Source organism: Dendropsophus ebraccatus, chromosome 10, assembly GCF_027789765.1.
Source record: "Dendropsophus ebraccatus isolate aDenEbr1 chromosome 10, aDenEbr1.pat, whole genome shotgun sequence".
Lineage (NCBI taxonomy): Eukaryota > Metazoa > Chordata > Amphibia > Anura > Hylidae > Dendropsophus > Dendropsophus ebraccatus.
In genome coordinates, this window is record NC_091463.1 from 49,469,812 (window position 1) to 49,490,828 (window position 21,017).

General features: G+C 42.2%; 2 protein-coding genes and 1 long non-coding RNA gene across 4 annotated transcripts in view; 1 reads left to right on the forward strand and 2 right to left on the reverse strand.

The window, feature by feature from the left end:
- LOC138802882 (ankyrin repeat and SOCS box protein 12-like) lies at window positions 1-6,928 on the reverse strand. 2 transcript variants are annotated; one of them, XM_069986601.1, is made up of 3 exons: window positions 6,827-6,848; window positions 5,155-5,999; window positions 1-360 (listed from the first exon to the last, which is right to left on the reverse strand). In XM_069986601.1, the coding sequence occupies exons 2-3, from the start codon at window positions 5,966-5,968 to the stop codon at window positions 227-229; spliced, it is 948 nt and encodes a 315-aa protein (XP_069842702.1). In that variant the 5' UTR covers window positions 5,969-5,999; window positions 6,827-6,848; the 3' UTR covers window positions 1-226. The 2 variants fall into 2 exon arrangements, with proteins under 2 accessions (XP_069842702.1, XP_069842700.1); XM_069986599.1 differs by lacking the exon at window positions 6,827-6,848 and adding an exon at window positions 6,865-6,928 and having other exon boundaries at window positions 2-360.
- The window catches only part of LOC138802884 (uncharacterized), an 18,643-nt gene continuing 1,268 nt past the window's right edge, over window positions 3,643-21,017 (forward strand). The window contains exons 1-2 of the long non-coding RNA XR_011364824.1: window positions 3,643-3,848; window positions 5,171-5,220. This is a non-coding gene — a long non-coding RNA (uncharacterized lncRNA). The remainder of the gene's footprint in view (window positions 3,849-5,170; window positions 5,221-21,017) is intronic.
- MTMR8 (myotubularin related protein 8) overlaps window positions 18,767-21,017 on the reverse strand; it is a 26,132-nt gene continuing 23,881 nt past the window's right edge. The window contains 1 exon segment of the mRNA XM_069986598.1: window positions 18,767-21,017. Coding sequence (XP_069842699.1) covers window positions 20,881-21,017 — 137 coding nt within the window. The 3' untranslated portion in view covers window positions 18,767-20,880.

Here is a 21,017-nt window from a genome sequence, read left to right on the forward strand (position 1 = left end):
TGAACCCGGCTTAAGTACCAGCCGCGATGATCCGGGCAGAGACCGGCCTTTCCATGGCCCGGCCGGGGTCATGGAACGGCCGGTTGTTGATGGTGTGTAATTAAAAGAGACAAATGAACAGTTTTATGTGATTGCCAGGTTCATGTTTAGTCTTATTTTTTGCAGCTGTGCGGTCTTCAGAAGTCCTGGTTTTCTTCTTGTACTCCTGTCACTTATTTTCCTCTGATTATGTCTTGTGCAGGAGATATCTGATCATTGTGTGTGGGATCTCTAACTGGTGGAGATGTCGCATCTTTCCCGCTTGTATTACCAACTTCAGGATGGTCAGTCGGCACTGGGACATCAGAGACTTTGGATATACTGCAGAGTAACAACAGAAATGAATTCATGTTAAATAATTAGTAATGGTTTACGTAAAAATATATCCTCACCAAGCCATTTAGGGGATGGTATAAGCCACCCTATAGAGATGAGTTTGTAGGGAAAAACCTGGAAATGAGTCTAAAGCCAATAGCACTTTAAGTTGATGTAAGTGGATGATTTTGTGATTTTGTTTTATCCACCCAATCCAACAGACTGTTATTGTCTGAAAAGCAGTCATCCACGGCACAAATAAAAACTGGTTATTGGGAATGAATATAAGTATATAAGAATATAAGGCATCACGTTCAAAAGAACTGGTACAGCACAGGAAAAGTCTTGGAGATGGGAATGAGAAGTTCGGATTATGGAGAATTTTAGGTTTAAATCACTAGAAGAATGTAGAGGCCGGGTGACATGGTAGACAGATGAGGGAGGTGCAGCACTGTGGAAAGCTTTGTGGGTGAGAGTGGTTGTATTGTAGAGTATTTTGAATTTGATGGGTAACCCATACCTCCCAACTGTCCCGGATCTGGCGGGACAGTCTCGGTTTTGGGGTGATGTCCCGCCGTCCCAGGACGGCCCCCATGTGTCCCGCTGTCCCCCGGCCGGGCTCAGGCGTTTGCACTGGCAGCTGCCGGGTGCAGAGTGCGGCCCTTTTACTGTGAGCGCTCCTAATGAGCGCTCACAGCGACACCTACTGGCCAGGCGTATGCTGCTCGCGACGCTGAGGAGGCCAGGCACAGGCTTCTGGTGCAGGCTTCCTCTTCCAGACCCGCGGTGCCTGCACTCCTCTCCTGCTTGGCACAGATGATGTCACATCCGGTGCCAAGAAGGAGAGAAGAGTGCAGGCGCCGTGGAACTGAAAGAGGAAGCCTATAGTTGCCAAGAGTCCCGGGTATGACCGGTAAGTCCAGCCCACATCACGGTAAGTCCCGCCCCCGGCGGCCACCGCTGGGCTAACTAACCAGCAGAGTAGACAGGGCCAGAGGAGGAGACAAGCCATGGACAACTGGAAATATGGTAAGTATAATGGGTCAGTCAGCTTACTTACCATATTTCCAGTTGTCCATGGCGTCTCTCCTCCTCTGGCCCTGTGTACTCTGCTGGTTAGCTAGCCCCACGCCAGGGGCGGGGCTTACCGGGTCATACCCAGGACTCTTGGCAACTATGGAACCCTGCACCAGCAGCTCCACGAGATTGAGTACTAAGAGGCATACTAAGGGGATACTAAAGGGCATACTAAGGGGCATACTAAGGGGGTACTAAAGGGCATACTAAGAAGGTACTATGGGGGTACTAAGGGGGTACTAAAGGGCATACTAAGTGGGTACTAAAGGGCATACTAAGGGGGTACTAAGGGGCATACTAAGGAGGTACTAAAGGGCATACTAAGAAGGTACTATGGGGGTATTAAAGGGCATACTAAGGGGCATACTAAGGGCGTACTAAAGGGTATACTAAGGGGCTACTAAAGGGCATACTAAGGGGGTACTAAAGGGCATACTAAGAAGGTACTATTGGGGTACTAAAGGGCATACTAAGGGGGTACTAAAGGGCATACTAAGAAGGTACTATTGGGGTACTAAAGGGCATACTAAGGGGGTACTAAAGGGCATACTAAGAAGGTACTATGGGGGTACTAAAGGGCATACTAAGGAGCATACTAAGGGGGTACTAAAGGGTATACTGAGGGGGTACTAAGAGGATACTAAGGGGGTACCAAGAGGGTACTAAGGGGGTACTAAGAGGCATACTAAGGTGGGTACTAAAGGGCATACTAAAAAGGTACTATGGGGGTACTAAAGGGCATACTGAGGGGGTATTAAGGGGCATACTAAGAGGATACTAAGGGGTTGCTAAAGGGCATACTAAGGGGGTACTAAGGGGATACTACGAAGCATACAACATAGGGGCATGCTATATACTATGTGGGGGGCTAAAAAGGAGGGGTTATATTATGTGGGGGCTACAAAGGGGGCTACACTATGTGCTTTTGGGGGATTCCTGCACAGGAATGGGTCTTATACTATATAGGGGCTGCTACGGGGGAGGGCTATACTCTATGGGGACTGCTGTACAGGGGGAGGGGAAAGATGGCAAGAAACACAAAATTGAAGCAGAGAAGACTTCCCCTGTGAGTCACTGAATACCGGCAATACAATCACCTATAAGGTCTGCAGAGCCTGTGTACAGCCTCATCTACCGCTATATGGTCACTGCTGAGGGAGAGTACTGCTCTGTGTATAGTGGATGTTATGTAGTAATGGTATAAGGGGGAGATAAGTCACTATGTGGTGAAGATCTGGTGATATTATTTGTTTCTTATGTAATGGTAACAGGTGATGCAGTTATGAGGGGCGTGGCTACGGGGGGGCCGTGGCACGTTGCCGTGACTATCCCTCTTTTCTCCGCGCAAAAGTTGGGAGGTATGGGTAACCAGTGTAGTGACTGTGGGGGGAGACATCAGTGTAGTGACTGGCACAGAGGGGAGGCATGATCTCTACAACACCTAGGAAGGGACCCTGTGGGTATCTGCTATCAGGGTGTTAGCAGATTCTTTAAATGCTGTATGTTAGAAGGTCTCCATGGGTCAGAGTTTTTTTTTCTAGTAGATTCCACTGATGCTACCATGAAGAGGTGTACTTGGCCTGCAACAATGTTTACATAGGTGTATGTTTTAAAAAGAATGTCATTAAAAAAAAACTTATTGTTTGCATCATGTGGGAGATTTATCAAACATGGTGTAAAGTGAAACTGGCTCAGTTGCCCCTAGCAACCAATCAGATTCCACCTTCCATTCCTCACAGACTCTTGAAAAAATTAAATCTGATTGGTTGCTAGGGGCACCTGAGCCAGTTTCAATTTACACCATGTTTGATAAATCCCTCCCACCTCCCCCATGTTTTTATGTTAAACATATTTTATAAGATTTTTTGGTTCCATCGTTTCTAATTTTCCCGTCTACATTATATAATAATCCTGAAATCTTGCAGATTTTATTCTCACCACTGGGCCTAAAACATAGCTGAGACTTCCTGATGTGTCTGGGGTGATAAAAGGAAGCTGCTGTAAAGTGATCTGTACAGCACTGCAGCGACATGTGACACCAGTAAAAATAGGAGACAACAGCAGCTCCATGTGGTAAGGGACACACATCCAATCAGCCATCTACTTGATGTAAAAATGTGATTCATCAGACCAGGCTAACTTCTTCCATTGTGCCATGGTCCAGTGTTGATGCTCATATGTCCATTATAGGTGCTCCTGGTGGTGGACAATGGTCAGCATGGGCACTCTTACTGGTCTACAGACTCATAGGCAGCAAGCTGCGATGATTCACAACATGACGCTTCCTGCCTCCATACCAGGGAACACAAGATTGCTGGCTACCGGGTAACTTCAGGAGCTGCTGGATCTTAGCAAAATGTTTCCACTCACGGATAAGAGTAAAAGGGCCTGGTCTGGCTAATACTCACCAGAAAAAGGTAAAAAGTGGATGAAGCTCTCCCAGGTGACAATCGACAGATGATGTCGGTGGAGATAGGGGTCGAGCGTGATGGAAAAACACTAGCTGTCTGGATGGGGAAAGAAAGGGAGTGATAACTGATGGCTGAACAATTGTTCAGCCGTCATTTATTAAAGGTGTATGGGACCTTTATGCTGTTAGAGATGTATGTACTGTTAGTTTTCAGGAGCAACTGGCACAATTGTGAATGTAACTTTGAACTATAATACAGACAACGGCATTCTTAGAGGGTGCAAACTGGTCCATTGTCCAGGCAACCTATCCCCAAGGGGGGCCTGTGAATCTGAGGCATCAGGGTTTTGACCTTAGATCCTCAGGATACTTAATAACAGAGCCATGCCACTCTCCTATGCCAGAGGCTTCTTAATGCCAATATGCTACCACTATATAGTCACTGTATAGTGATTATTTTTACTGCATCCTCCTTTATGACAGCGCCATGATAGAAGATGCTTCTGTCTCTGTTGATACAGTACACAAAATACAGAGCCTGGTTTCTACCTCCTCTTCTTGGTTGTGGAGGTCAGTCCTTTTCAAGGAGAGTTTTCTGACACAGGCCACAGTGGTTTCCCAGCTCCAACTATGGGGGAGACTGTGGGACATTGTCACCCCCGGCAGAACATTATTTCATTATCATTATTGCATTGTTAGTAGCTAGTCTATTTATTTAGTCTCTTGAGCCTTCAGTATTCTATCATCTTAGGAAGGCCAATCATAAAAACACAAACTTAGCTCCAATGACGTAATCTTGCATCACCTACCTGTATAAATGCTCTCTGTGATATACAGTTTTGGGATTTCTTAGCTTAGTTTTTTTTAACATATTGACATGTTTCTATTTGTTTTGTTTTTTTCAGATATGCCTAGTTTTTGCAATTTAGGGTACCTATCATGTAAACAAACATAGGTTTGTATCAGTCGGGGTCTGGGTGCTGAGACCCCTGCCGATCGTTAGAATGAAGGGGCAGACATGGGCAACAGCACGCACTCTCTCTTTATCTCTGTCTCTGGAATTATAATGGAGCCCAATGGAACTTCCAGTACAGCAATTACTGTTCTCATCACCCGGATCCCGACCGATACAAACCTCTGACATGTTGCTATGCCGTGTAAGAAGTTTATTTAAATGATAGGTACCCTTTAGCAAAGCAGATATGTGATTTGCACATAGGATCTTGTATATTAACCAGTGTATATGCTTCCAGATAAATGGTTAGAACTATGTATGTAAAAGTTAAGGAACTATTCATCTCAACAACAATTACCTCTTTCTCTCGACAGAAGTTCCATTGCCTCATGATTAGGGAATGACTTAGAAATGTGGATGTCAGGTAGGTAGATATTAGCTCCAAAGTCAATAAGTAACTTTACAAATGGTGTCCTACATCCATGTTTCAGGCACACGTCTAGTACCGTCTTAGGATACTTTATCCGCTTCAGAAGTTTTTCATCAGTGCAGTTGTAATCTGGGTCGGCCCCATGAAGAAGCAAAGTCCTAAAACACTCAAGGTGCCCATAGACAGCTGAAAGATACAATGGTCCTGTAGCTGTTGCAATATTTGTACTCCAGTCAGGTAATTTGCATTTGACATTGGGTTCTGCACCATAATCTAATAGTTCTCGTAGGATACTGACATTGCCTTCCCTGGCAGCATTCAGTACTGGAGTACAGTTGTTATAGATGCTTCCTGAAGGACAAGCTCCAGCCTTGAGTAATTCTCGGACACAGTCAAAATGTCCGGCACTGACTGCAGTGAATAGAGGGGTTTGGGCCTTCACATCTAAGATGTCCACTTCTGCCCCATTTGCCAGGAGTATCCTTAAACATTCTAGAGAACCTTTGGAGGCAGCCAAGCGTAGAGGACTTACAGGAACCCCCCAACCACTTTGACTATTCACCAATTTCTTATACTTGTCTTCTGAAAGTAGACTTGCTAAGTACTCCGGGTTATCCATTGTCACCGCTAAATGTAGTTCACGGCCCTCTTCAGCTGACTCCTCATCTTCTTTTGGCTTTAAGAGGGAAAACATCTTGTTGATATCCATGACACTCATGTTCAGACATCTGCAGATGACCATTTTCAGAAGAAACCGATATTGGGTGTTAAAGCTGTAAAAACAGAGCAAAACAGAATGTGAATTTTGCATCAGAATTTATTTTACAGCATTATGCTTTATGACTCTACATGTATTATAATATCATATTGCAGCCATTCTTTATAATATAGTGTCAAAAGGATTGAAAGGCTGTATTGAATGTTATTGTCCCAGATAATGGCCATCTCGGCACTTTTATATTTTGTGTAGGGATGGTCCGAACCGAGTTCAGTTCGGGTTCGTACGAACCGTAACTCTCGGTAATGATCCCTGCTGTCTGCCCGCTCCGTACAATGGGCGGATCCAGCGGGAGGACCGCCTGGAAAACTGGGATACAGCCATAGCCATAGGCTGTATCCCAGTTTTCCAGGCGGTCCTCCCGCTGTATCTGCCCGCTCCACGGAGCGGGCAGACAGCAGGAATCTGATGCTGAGCGTTCGGGTTCATACGAACCCGAACCTCGGAGGGTTCGGACAATCCCTAATTCTGTGTACCTTCATAGAACTAAAGACTAATGTCAGCAGCCCTTGTGTTCTAGCTATTAGGATAGCTGTTGGTACACTTGGAATGGCTATGCCCATCACCTAAATGATGGCAGATTCTACTAGTGGGAGATGCCAAACTCATGAAGGGTAAAAGGGGAGCCTGACTGATTCATGATCTGCCATCAAAGAAGACCAAGATGGATTGGCTATCAACATGCGTAAACTTTGCCAATGGCAGTTAAGCCAGTTTGTACATCTTCCATGTAGCATGCATGAGGTTGCCCTATATACAGTATATAGTGTGAACCTTCTATATAAAGTGTTCTTTACTCCCTGAATACATTGACTTTTTGACCTTGAATTAAAGACTTAAACCAGAAACAGATTGGTTACCAAGGATGTGATGTCTGACAACCCTGTCTTCAGGCTGTAGTTGTGTGGCAGCTTATACCTAGCAACCATACGGTCATCTATGACATCACAGTTACTCGGAATTTTTCTGGTAACTTAAACAACAAGAAACAGCTTAGAAGCAGTCACAGTGCTCAGTTCTCCATCACAGCCTGGAGCTATTCATTTAAAGAAATATAGAGGCGCATCAACAGGGAACTCATTCGGTTCTCACTAAGGGCTCTATTACACTGAAAAATTGTCGTGCGAAAAATCATTATATTGTGCAAATTTAAGCTATAATTTTTCCATGTGTATGCAGGCTATGATCAAACGACTGATGACAATTTGTTTGTGTATCATTGATCACATCTTTTAATCGGAAAAATGAAAAACCCATTAACCCTATTACATTATATTATAGGAACTGTCTCACTAAGCCATAACCCTTTAAGAGCCACCCCACAGTTATCAGGGACAACCCCCCGATAGTTGCAAACAGATCTCTTGACCAGAAACTACCTCTCCTGACTTCTCCATAAACAGGCATGCTTAGCAACTACACCAATGTTAACTTCAATGTGGAGAGAGGGATTTGTCAATGCCAGACACCCCTGGCAGCAGCTTATCTCTCGGAGAGAATAAGTGATATCTGCCATTGGGACAGACAGGAGGCCTCTGTACACATTGTTATGGACTGTTAGTCAGAAATCCAATTTAAAGAGTCATACCAAGATACGGACCATATCGTATGAGTACATGTTTACTAATAACTATGTGGAATTATTCTGTACTATAATATGTTTCACCTTATGGGCAGATAGGAATCTGATACTATGGTATGTTAAAGTACTGGTGTCAGAAAGTTACATAGATTACTAATTAACTTCCATTTAAAATAGTTTTAAAGTCTTCCAGTACTTATCAGCTGCTGTATGCCCTACAGTAAGTGGTGTAGTCTTTCCAGTCTGACACAGTGCTCTCTGCTGCCACCTTTTGTATATGACACAAAAGAAGGAGAGGTTTTCAATGGGGATTTACTACTGCTCTGGACAGTTTCTTACATGGACAGAGGTGGCAGCAGAGTGGAAAGAAAACACCACTTCCTTCACGACATACAGCAGCTGATAGATACTGGAAGAATTCTTATTTTTAAGTAGAAGTAAGTTACAAATCTGTATGCCTTTCTGGCACCAATTGATTTTCCTCCAGAGTGCCCCTTTAATAGCGTATAAGGTACAGATAAAATTACACTCCTCATGTCCTCATGCTTAAAATATAAAAGATATTAGCTCATAACCTATAATGTCTTCAATCCAGATATCACAAAAGAAAGTTAAAAAGAGAACATTTGATGTTTTGTGGCACCGAGTTCTTGTCTACAATGTAACACAAGCTTTATCCCTATTATTATTACCAAATACTGCTACTCTACACAATTAAAACTCATTCTTGTGCTGCATTCTGATCCCCTAGTTTGGCCAATTGAAATACAAATCTGAACAGCAATATTTGTGTAATTTAGGCCACTGATTAGAAATGCAGGTACTCACAGGTCTCTCGGGAAGTGATGTGATAGCCTCAAGTTAACCTCTTGGTGGTATTGTGTCCTCTTACCTTTATGACCTGTGCGCCTGCCTAATACAATTGTCCAGACTGATATTCCATCCTGATGCCCAAGTTTCAGCTTGACTTTTTTTCCTGCCTCTCTTACTAAGATGGACCCAACAACTTCCCAAGCAAGTGTGGGACTGTGACTGGGAACAGACTTCTAACAAATGGATAAGGCCAGAGCTAAAAATACAACTGGAGAGGCTCTGCCTGCCATGTCCATTCTTGGATAGTTGACCTCACAGGATGGGTAAATATAGAGAGGGCCTTGGCAGGTGCTCGTCTGTTTTAGTGCTAGGATCTGCAGAGAGAGAGACAGGGGGCAGAGTGACAGCATTGTTATAAAGTGCTTCTATGGCAGACAGCTGATTAACTGTAAATATTATAATTTTAGGTAACTTTTCAAAATTAATAGAAAAGTTCTTCTATAGTTTGCTCTATGTTGGAAAAAAATATATCTATATATTAATAGTGGTTAGCTATTCATACAGTACAAAACAGTAGTTTAAAGCATTTTGGTAAAATTATATTTAAAGGAATATATGAAGTCACATGATAGCCCCACATGAGCAGCATATACGTGCAGCGAAACAGCTGTCACTGGCATTCCTGCCCATGTGTATGTTCAGACATGGATTACTACACTGTTTAAAATAAAAGAAGTCACTTCGTATTGGTGAGTGCCCTGCTGTTTGTTCCCTTGCACCAACATTGTGACTAGTAATGAGCAAACTTGCCAAACGTTCAGGTTTGTCCGAGCCCGAACGCTTCTCATTTGACTCCCACTGCCTGGACGTGTTGGATGCCGACCTAGAAAGTCCTGGAAAACATGTTTTCCTGGCAGCCCTATGGCTGCATCCAACTTCTCCAGGAAGCAGGAATCAAATGCCAAGCGTTTGGGCTCGGACAAATCGGAACGTTCGGAAAATTTGCTCATCACTAATTGTGACCTCCAGGATATTTCTGCATCTTGGAAAAATTTTTCTCTATGAAGTAACAAGTAAACACCCAGACCCCCACTTGTCAAAACTTTTGATATGTCTCCATATGTCGTACACAACTTTTTTTTTTAGGCAAAAATACAGCCATATTTTGATAATTATGATGATAATTATATTATTTAATAATGGTAATAATGGTCATGATTGTTATTTACAGATGTAATTATCAAACTACAGCTGTATTTCAGAAATATATTTGTAAATGTATTTATTTTACTACCTTTTTATTATTGTCTTTTAATTTGTATTTATTACTATAAATCTTTCATTTCTTTTTTCGGAAATCAATACGATTGCTATTTATCACAGCCATTCGGGGTCAAGGTTTGTTCAGTATGGGTCACACATCTAGACTATGTTAGGTGAATACTGTATTGTCAATGACTAAACTGCTCCAGCAGCACATATACATTCACAATATAGCTGCAGAACTCTATGACATTTCATGTTACACATGGAGATTATTCTGGCTGCTTACTGATGGCACATTGGGATCCGTAATTATAATGTTTATTCACTGAAAATACTAATTTATGTTAAATTACTACTAGTACATTGTGAGCCTGGGCACCATGCTCTTAGGTCAGGCCATGTTGTCTCTACGGCTGATCCCACATGTAACGCCTTGTGTGAGGTTTGTCAGGTACAGCTGATTTGGTTGTGTGACTGTTAAATGTCACTTTGAATGAAGATCTGATAGCCAAAGATGGACACAGCTGTTATCTGTTTCACCAAGCTTGAGACACTGACTATTGTCCTTGAAACTATTTTTGTTGTACTCAGATACATATCAAGCAGTGCGATTTTTTTCGTTTGTGATTGCAGGTCGATGTCTTACACGTGGGCGCAATGGAATAACAGAGTAATGGCACAACTTATATATAGACTTTTTAGAATATATAGACTATATAGACTTTTTATTTCATGAAAAATGTGTAAAAAATTAGATACTACCCCGCTTCCACTTACCGGGGTCTATTTTCAGGTGAAGGTCCGAGCTGAACATCAGTAGTAAACGTGTTTTGTTACTTTTCACAAACAGCCCCCCTGTGAGCTTCCCCCAGTAGTATATGGCCCACCTGTGTGCTCCCCCCAGTAGTATATAGCCCCCCCTGTGCGCTCCCCCCAGTAGTATATAGTCCCACTGTGAGCGCCCCCCCAGTAGTATATAGCCCCCCTGTGCACTCCCCCAGTAGTATATAGCCCCGCCAGTAGTATATAGTCCCCCTGTGCGTTCCCCTCAGTAGTACATAGCCCCCCAGTAGTATATAGCTCCCCTGTGAGCTTGCCCCCAGTAGTATATAGCCCCCCTGTGCGCTCCTCCCAGTAGTATATAGCCCCCCTGTGACGCGCACACCTGCTGCAGTTCAGTATACCTGTATGCTGAGCTGCACTCTGCACAGTAACTATGAGCGCTCGTAACGAGCCAGTCTAGGACCCCTGATATACAGATGTAGCCAGGGTTAACATGATCCCTGACTCAACAATTGTGTCAGGGAGCTACTGTATGCTAAGTCAATTAGTGTCGAGTTAAATGCGTCATTGTGATCAAGTTAACCCTGGCTACATCTGTAGTACATAATAAATGAGCTTTTTTTCAACAATAAGTGTCAATTCTTCCCCTGAAATACATCACCTGAAAATAAGACATAGCACATCTTTGGGAGCAAAAATTTATATAAGACACAGTCTTATTTTCGAGGAAACAGGTATGTATGTCTATGGTTGTCTCCATGTTTTCCAGGACTCTCTAGGTCTGCATCCAACTTCTTCAGCCACCGCTTATCAAATGCGCACACTTGGGTTTGGAAGAACCCAAGCATGCTCAAAGTTTGCTAAATTCTAAAGGGTGCATTCACATGTACAGGATCTGCAGCAGATTCAAAGTAAATCTAAATCGCCATCAAATATGCTGCAGATCCTGTATGTGTAAATGCACCCAAAGGGAACCTGTCAGCTTTCTTTCTTGTTGCTTTTTAAAGAAAAGAAACTATAGACCACAGAAAGGTCTCAGGCACATGATAGTATTAATGATTTGAGTGGCATGTATCCATGATGTGAGGCTAAAAGTCTGTTATGGACCCATACTGTCCTGCTCTGGTATGGTATTCTTACTTTAGTAAGTTATCTCCCATCCACGCAGCATCCAACTGCTGGGACGCCTGCTGCTCCAGAAAATGCCTGTGGATAGGGGGAAAACTTGCAGAAGTGAGACTACCCCTTTAATGCTAAATGATATAAATGTCACCATATACAGTATAATTCAGTCCAGAGGTACACTTCATATAGCACACTTTGTGCACAATGCTCATAATGTAATTTCTCTACTTGTGTCCACAGAGTGATGGCAGGGTGTAGAGTAATATGTGAAGCTCATTTTCTCTTGTGTTATAGATAAACCATACAATATCTAAAAAGAGTGAGCATAGGCCATTCCAGCAGAAACGTAATGCCTATCAAATTGTTCATGAGGCATAGACTACCAGTACTTAAAGGAGAAGTCCTGTGAAAATTTTTATTAAATTATTGTATTGCCCCCCAAAAGTTATACAAATCCCCAATATAGACTTATTACGGGAAATGCACATAAAGTGCTTTTCCCTGCACTTACTACTGCATCAAGGCTTCACTTCCTGGATAACATGGTGATGTCACGACCCGACTCCCAGAGCTGTGCGGACTGTGGCTGCTGGAGAGGATGATGGCAGGGGGACACTGAGGGACACAGGGCACAGGAGGGACACTGAGCATCCCTCTACCATCATCCTCTCCAGCAGCCACAGCCTGCACAGCTCTGGGAGTCGGGTCGTGACATCACCATGTTATCCAGGAAGTGAAGCCTTGATGCAGTAGTAAGTGCAGGGAAAAAAGCACTTTATAAGCACTTCCCGTAATGAGTGTATATTGGGGATTTGTATAACTTTGGAGGGGGGGGGGGGGGGCAATACAATACTTTTTCATTTTTGCACTTAAGGTTTTTCCTCCTTGTGTTTAAAATGCTAATATTACTTTAGTTTTTTTCACCTTCAGACCCATATAAGCTCTTATTTCCTACGACACCAATTGTACTCTGTAATGACACAATTTTTCCATCAAATATGCTGTGAAACCGAGAAAAAAAAAATATTTCCGCTGTGATATTGAGCTATTTTTAGAGGGCGGATGGTAAAACTGACATGTTGTTTCTCAAGTCAGTACAAGTACACTAATAGGCAATTTATATAACATTTATTTTATTTTACTACTTTTTTAAAAAAATTAATAGTTTTGAAAATACATAAATGTGCTTAAAATTGCTTTCATCTGACCCATATAACATTTATTTTTTTGTCTATTTGGCTATTTAAGGGATGATTTTTACGCCATAATCTGTCCTGTTTATCAATACCTCACTTGCATGTATGTGACTTTTTAATCACTATTTATTACTTTTTTTTTACTGTAACATTTTTGTAGCAATTTTGCACTTACGCCATTTACTGTGTAAGACCAGGAATGTGATAATGTGAGAACCTATGATTAGTGTAAAGGGGTTATCTAGGATTGGAAAACATTCTTTCAGGAACAGCACCATTCTTGATCTTAGTTTGTAATAAAGTAAATCCCTATAGAGACAAGTCCTGTAGAGCTGTACATGACTGTTCTCTTTCAGAAACAGCACCATTCTTATCCTCAGTTAAAGTGGGTTTGCAGCTTAGTTCCATTGAAGTGAATTAAGCTCAAATGTAATACAACCTGAGGACAGGGGTGGTGCTGTTTTTGTAAGAAAGTGGCTTTTTTTTTATCCTGGATAACTCCTTTAAATAAAGCAAGTTTTTATTACATCTTTTTGTAACCTCTGGCAATATGAGGCTAAAGGCCCTATTACGCAGCCAGATATTGGGGAGCAAACGAACGCCGACCTGTCGTTAAGGGGCTCTCCAGACGATCTTTAGATCATCCACATGGCCCATAGAAGAGAGTGGCAGACCGTCACTATTGTGATCGGATTTTTAAACATGCTGAAAGACAACGATCAGTCGACTGCGTGCATATTGGCTTATCGTTGCCTTTCAACATGAGCTATTGAACAAAACCAGTATCGTCTGGAAGGGCTGATAATCGTTCTGTGTAATAGGACCCTAAGGATCCATTTACACAGAAAGATTATCTGACAAACATTTGAAGCCAAAGCCAGGAATGGATTTGAAAACACGAGTAATCTCAGGCTTTCCTTTATGACCTGATCCCTGTTTATAGTCTGTTTCTGGCTTTGGCTTTAAATCTTTGGCAGATAATCTGTCAGATAATCTTTCTGTGTAAATGGACCCTAATGCCCCTATTCAACGAGTCGTTTGCTCCTCCAAACGAGCGCTATTAGCGCTCGTTTGCTCCTCGTTCCCCGCTCGCTGCCGCCGCTATTCAACGCGGCTGCAGTGAGTGCGGGAGGGGCTGCTCGGAGGATCGCTGATCGTCCGGGCAGCCCATAGGATATAGCAGCATCTGCTGCCGACGCTCCTATTCAACGGAGCGACGGCAGCAGATTGCTGCTATATCAGTCGCTTGTTTTTCAACATGTTGAAAAACAAGCGACTGCAACGATCAGCCGACATGAACGATGTCGGCTGATCGTTGCACTCTATTCCACGGGACGAATATCGTTCGTAGCGGCCGATATCGGCCGAATACGAACGATATTGCTCCTTTAAACGACCCGTGGAATAGGGGCTTAAGAGAGCGTGCATCAGGCTCAAACACCAATGAGCCTAGCAAATAACAGCAGATAATGTGTACGCCCACCTGACCGTACAGGGAAATGTGCCTTCAACTCATGAATGGTGTGGGGACATAGCAAGTAGATATAAAAAGCACTGGAATCAGGACACCTAAGTTTACAGAATACAAATAACTCCCCACAGGTCCTCTTCAAGTGTTTAACCTATCAATGCAAGTCTGAAAAAGAACTGATAAATGTGTGAACATAGCCAGCATAATAAAAAATGCAGCTTTGCTGTAACATTTCTTTGCAGCTGTCACCGATGTACAGTATACAAATGCTTTAGATTTTTTTTTATACAAAGTTAAATCCATTTTATAACTGGAAAACAGGTGCGATGTACTACATAAATACCTAGCGTACTTGGCATAGCCTAAGAGAATCTGTGACGAGGGACAATTTTTTTACTAATGAAGTATGCTGCACCCCTGACTCCTGCTCTCTATAAAGTCAGGGCTTGGGCTTTAAGACTTTTTTCTATGCTCCCTGCAAATAGTCAGCTCTTGTAAGATGTCAGTCTTGTTTTGCAGACAAGAATGTAGAGGATATAGAGGACAGACTGATTATCTGGCTATTAGGGTATGTGCACACTGAGTAATTTAGACAGAAAGTCCGTCGCGTAATCCATCCCTTGCGGATTCTGCCCTTCATACAAAGAATGATCAAGTTCATTCTTTAGACGGAGGAAGGAATACGCCCGTGCATAGAATGGAGTCTATGACACGGGCAGAGACGAGCGGGTGCGAGCTGGGAATTCCACAAAGGAGGTTCCGTCTGAATTCCTCAGTGTGCACATACCCTAATAGACACTAGAAAGAACAGTAAGGTACAGCTTTGCAGGACCTCTCTTCAGAGTAGGAGAGGCTTTCTATGGGAATCTCCATAGAAAACCTCTCCTGCTCTGGACAGTTCCTGTCTTGGCCAGAGATGTCAGCAGAGAGCACTGTGTCAGACTGAAAATAAAATATTTCCTGCAGGACATACAGCAGCTGATAAGTAGAGATGAGCGAACCTGCCTGAGGTTCGGGTTCGTATGAACCTGAACTCTCGGCGTCAGATTCCCGCTGTCTGCAGTCTCCGTGAAGAGGGTGGATACAGCCGGAGGACCGCCTGGAAAACTGGGATACAGCCTATGGCTATGGCTGTATCCCAGTTTTCCAGGCGGTCCTCAGGCTGTATCCACCCTCTTCACGGAGGCTGCAGACAGCGGGAATCAGACGCTGAGGGTTCAGGTTCATACGAACCCGAACCTCGACAGGTTCGCTCATCTCTACTAAGTATGGGAAGGCTTGAGATTTTTTTTAATAGAAAGTTATATAGATTTGTAATTTACTTCTGACACCAGTTGATTTAAAAGAAAAAGATTTTCGCTTGACAACCCCTTTAAATACTATTGTCATTGCAGATACACTGTTTGGGCAATAGTACTGGGGCACCTTTTAGGACATCTAATTTTAAGTCCAGACATTAATATAGAGATTGTCCCCTCATTGCAGGTGTAACAGCTTCTACTACTATGGGAAGACTTCCAACAAAGTTTGAGAGGTTTCTGGGAATTTTTGCCAATTCATCTAGAAGAGCATTTGTGACATCATATGCTGATATTGGATGAGAGGGACTAGCTCACCATCCTCATTCTAGCTCAACCCAAAGGTGTTCAATGGAGTTTGGGTCAAGGCTCTGTGTGGCCCAGTGAAGTTCTTCCACACCACTCACCCAACTATTCCTTTGTGGACCTTGCTTTGTGCATGGTGACACCATCCTGCTTGAACAGCTCAGCTCTATTCATTTCATTGTGGCCCAGCTGCTATACTAGACGCAGCCTCACTCACATAAACCTATCCATCTTATGGGGTAAACAGTGAGTTACTCCTCACCTCAGAGATAGTACAAATCTAACATTGACAATCCAAAACCGGCTGAACAAACTGAAAAAGAAATGACAAGTTTATTTTTAAAAGTGCTGAAAATTATTTATTTTTCTGTTAAGAAATGCATTTAGCACTGGAGAGTACAGTGCAGGATCAAACAGTGCAACCGAGATGTAGACTTTCAGTACAAGGCATTTACAGCATTGGCAGGTATATCAATGAAAGAAGCAGCAGCAGGTATTGGGAGTTCTAAAACCTCTAATCTACAAGGTAGGACTGGCACCACATGCACCAAGACAACAGTCACTTCTTATAACTTGACATCATTTAATACCTGGTGCTGAGCACCGATTCCTAGCACGGAGTAGAATACTCTCTTTTAAATGGACGTGAAGTACGTTTCATAGAATATTCATTGAGTGAAAATGATGACAAGATACTTATGGAAGGGTTTACCCCAGCATTATAGATAACCCTGTTATACGTAAAGGGGGTGGTGTCACTCAGAAAACTTGGTCTATAGTGATGCATTTTATTAAATGAAACATATTTCAAATTTCCAAGCATTTCTTAAAATGTATCATTTGAGAGAAATAGGCTCACTAATCCCCCATGTGCTGCTGTTTCATAACCAGTTGCCCTTGGTTACGGCCTGCCAGGCATCCACTAGCTTGGGTCACTTATGCTCAGTTCACTAAGTCACATGACCTGTCCCATTAGTATTGCCAGTTGTTTTCACTTCACATGCAAGCAAGGTGGATTGTGGGAAATTGTCTGCACTCTTACATGGTGGTACATATCTGACTTTACCTTCTTGGCTATGTTACACCCCCCCCCCCCCCTTTAAGTTTGTCAAATTGCTCTTAGCCCACAGTACATTCTTCCATGCTAGGAAGGTCTATTCTGCATACGCTCTTATGGGCATAGTGGACAAATGGGCCATAGGGGCTGTCATATTCAGTCGTCAGGTATATACCCAGGAGAGTTTAGTACTAAAGAAACTGCAGTGCAAGTCACTGTTCCTAGTGCAGATTGTGCAACATTTTAGGCCACTTTTGGCAGTAACTGGTATAGGGGGGTTGTATAATATTAAAGGGAAACTATCATCAGGTTAGAAGCCTCCCAAGTCCCTATAGCGCACAGGGCACTGAGGAGGAATGTAAGTTTCTTACTTTTATACTTGGCACCATTTTTGTGTACTTAATCCATATGCCAATGAGGCAGTCTTGTGCACTAGGGCGGGGACTACTGCCTCAGTGCACCAATCCGATCCTTCTAATGAATCTAGGGCTGTGCAGTGATGAGCACCAGAGTCACATCACTGCAGAGCATCGCCCCAAAATTCATTACAAGGGGTAGACCAGGGCAGATCGAGGCAGCAGTCCCAGCCCTAGTGCACCATACTGCCTCATCTACATCTCTAATGAACTACACAGTTTCCAAACCTGACGCCAAGGATTAAGGTAAGAAACTTACCGTTATCCTCAGCATCCTGTGTGCTATAGGGACACATCAGCAGCTTAGATGCTTCCACCCTGCTATTAGTTTCCCTTTAAAGGGAAAAACGGTTTCCAAGAAACAGCACCATAATTTCCAATGGGTTCAATATTTCAGCTCAGCGTATTTGCCTTGGCACAGACACAGCCAATGAACAAGGGTGTCGCTATTTCTGGTGAAATGGCTTTAAAAGGTTCAAAAACAACACTTTTCAATTCATATTCAATAAGGTACTGTAGTTTCTACTAGGTTAGAGTTAACAGATTAGAAGGCATTACTACCAGATCGTTTATAGATAGATCAAATGACCGTATCAGCCAAAAGGGATAATCTGGTAGCTGTGTGATATATTTTTGCCATATACAAGACATACACAATGTCTCTCAATGTTAAAATTGAGATTACAGGATCTGGGTGGCCACTGACAACAATAAAGTCTATTGATGCAGACCTATTTGAATGTGTATGTACCAGAATACAGTGAAGCCTCTACATGACCTTCCATGAACAAGACCAGAAATTTCCTGTGATGGACCATCACTTCCCCTATGTATATTGGCAGTAACTGTAAACACCTCCTTACAGTGCGGTCCCCATGATATCCACTGACAACTCATGCACCAGAGAACTCCTGTGATTATAGTATTTGCAAGGTGGTAATAACATTTCTACAACTATAAGGCTATGTTTACACTACGTATATTTCAGGCAGTATTTGGTCCTCATGTCAGGGCCTCATAGCAACCAAAGCCAGGAGTGGATTGAAAACACAGAAAGGCTCTGTTCACACAATGTTGAAATTGAGTGGATGGCCGTCATTTAATGGCAAATATTTGCTGTTATTTTAGAACAACGGCCGTTGTATTGAAATAATGGCAGTTATTTACTGTTATATGGCGGCCATCCACTCAGTTTCAACATTGTGTGAACAGAGCCTTTCTGTGTTTTCAATCCACTCCTGGTTTTGGTTGTTATGAGGACCTGACATGAGGACCAAATACTGCCTGAAATATACGTAGTGTGAACCCAGCCTTAGGCTGCATCATGAATAGCCTTTGAGAATATTCTGCATTTTGACATTCAGAGCTGTCACATATTATAAAACTCTTTGTTACATTTGACATTACAATGGGAGAACCAAATATTGTATAAGTCAAGCTACGACATAATTCATTCAAATGCATTGCATGCTGTACATTTATTAAAGGCCGTTATAGTACCACATATAAAATAAAAGTCTCCGGGGTTAAGACATTCATTGCATCAAACTGCATTGCCTAGGTGAAAGAGCGCAACAAATAGGTCTCTATTACCTATAATGTCTGAAACCTGTAGCTTTCCACCTGTTGTGGAACTATAACTCCCAGCATGCCCTGGCAGTCTGTGGGCAAAGGACTGTGGCTGTCTGGGTATGGGGGAGTTGTAATCTCAACATCTGGACAGCCAAAGCATTTAGGTGATATCTCTTATTGTCTTAACTAGCTAAGACCATGCTCATAAAAGAGAATACATGTTGTGAATTTTTTTTTAGTTCCATTAAATTTGGAATACCCCCTGCATACACAATAAATTTAGGTATCCTTTAGAAACGTGAACAGAGTGTTAGATGATCCCTCCCACAGGAATTTAGGAACTTTCCAGTTTCGATAATGAGAATGCAGTAAATGTAAAGAGCCTGCGCTCTGAGACCATCACCAATCTTCCAAGCATTTCACTTCCTTTTCGGCTTTAGGGTATGTGCACAATCCCGACGGAAAACCCGCAGCTGCACGCATTTCCACCCATGCCATAGACTCCATTCTATGCATGAGCGAATTCCGCCGTCCTCCCAAAAAATGAAACTGTTATATATGAGGCATAATACAAACGTTTTCTTTCTCTGTATAAAACAAATGGCATTGTCTTATGCAAAAGCAAAAAAAAAAATCCCTTTCATTTTTTGGCATAATACATGGTTTAACACAGTAACTTGTACAATGTGTCTAAAAAGTCTATTTAACAAGTATTTTACAATCTAGACACTACAAATGTAAAGTATTGAGGAATACATTATGTTGTCCGGCAGTGGAAACATCCCAACATTTCTAGATGGATTATGCAAGCAAACAAATACAGAGGAAAACACTATGATATTGCCTTTGGCTACCAGCATTTCCCTACATTTTTATTAATAACCATCATACGCACAATAAAAGTGGCCCGTGGCTTCCTCTGTGCAGGTAAAATACCATTTATCGGCACAGATCCAGATTTTCATGAAGCCTCAGGTATTCTTATTGTTAGAGGTAACAATTCACATTATACATCAATGTACTGCACAGAACATATATTTACAATGTACACACAAAAAATACAGGTCTCTGTAACGGGCATCATACATTATAAAAAATGTAACTAAATTCCATCATGATTTAGAACCGATAAAAGAAAATGTACAGTTCATAATTTCCCTTTAATATGCAAAAATGGCGTGTAAACAACCAGAAAATGATGTGGATGCTAAAATATCTGGGCAGGATACATTTTGCCTTTTGCATATTAAGGTTTTAAACAGCGTTTGTCCTTTATTGCCCGAGTAAATATCTTATGCACTTATTACATATGTATTAGATTACACCTTACAAACAATGATTCGTAACACGTTAACCTTTCTATTTCTGTAAGTGCTCCTGGATTAAAAACAGGAACTTCTACTGGTGCCAGGTAAAAGTGCAATCTATGGAGTATTCCAAGGGACAAGGATAGTAGAGGTATTTAATTATAGTTTATACAAGAGGAAAAAGTCTGTCCTGTCCTTTTGGCTTGATGCGTCTATTTCTGTCCAACTCCTGGATAAATACTGCAAATGTAATAATTTCAATATAGAGTCAAGACCAAGCAGATAATGCTATATAGGTATTGGCACTTTCATAGAACTTAATCTGGGTTCCTGACCAATCTGGCAATGGATAAGCAGATCAAAGATGACCAGAACATTCACGTGATTTATAAGGAATCCATTGCAGAATATGCTGCTCCTCTTCATTGCTCTGTAAATCTTGCCTGGTACCCAAATGACCTACCTGCAATCCTAGGTATCTGATAGCCTGTAGCCAACAGTGAGCAAATGAGGATTTAGTAATAATGGACAAATCAGCCTAATCTTCAATGACCACCAGTCTCTCCATGATTCTAGTATATGGCATACATGGCACCTGAATGATCATGAAGGCTCGTTGTGTCTGAGCTTTAGTAACTATAATTTGCCCTTACTCTATATGATACGTTTTGTTCTTCTCATCTCTTATGGTCTTTGTTGTTGTGCAATGACCTTGCCATTTCCACTTATGTCAGTGGAGGACGGTGCCGTATTGTCCGATGAGTCCCTATGAGGGAGGTAATGAATAGCTGTCCCATGATGTTCCTCTTTTATTTCCCTTT

Excerpts from the sequence above, each read along its gene's own strand:
- LOC138802882 (XM_069986601.1), bottom strand. The coding sequence starts at position 5,968 with ATGGTCATCTGCAGATGTCTGAACATGAGTGTCATGGATATCAACAAG. Across the intron at positions 361-5,154 it reads ACTTCTGTCGAGAGAAAGAG|TATATCCAAAGTCTCTGATG; the intron begins GTAATTGTTGTT and ends GTTACTCTGCAG.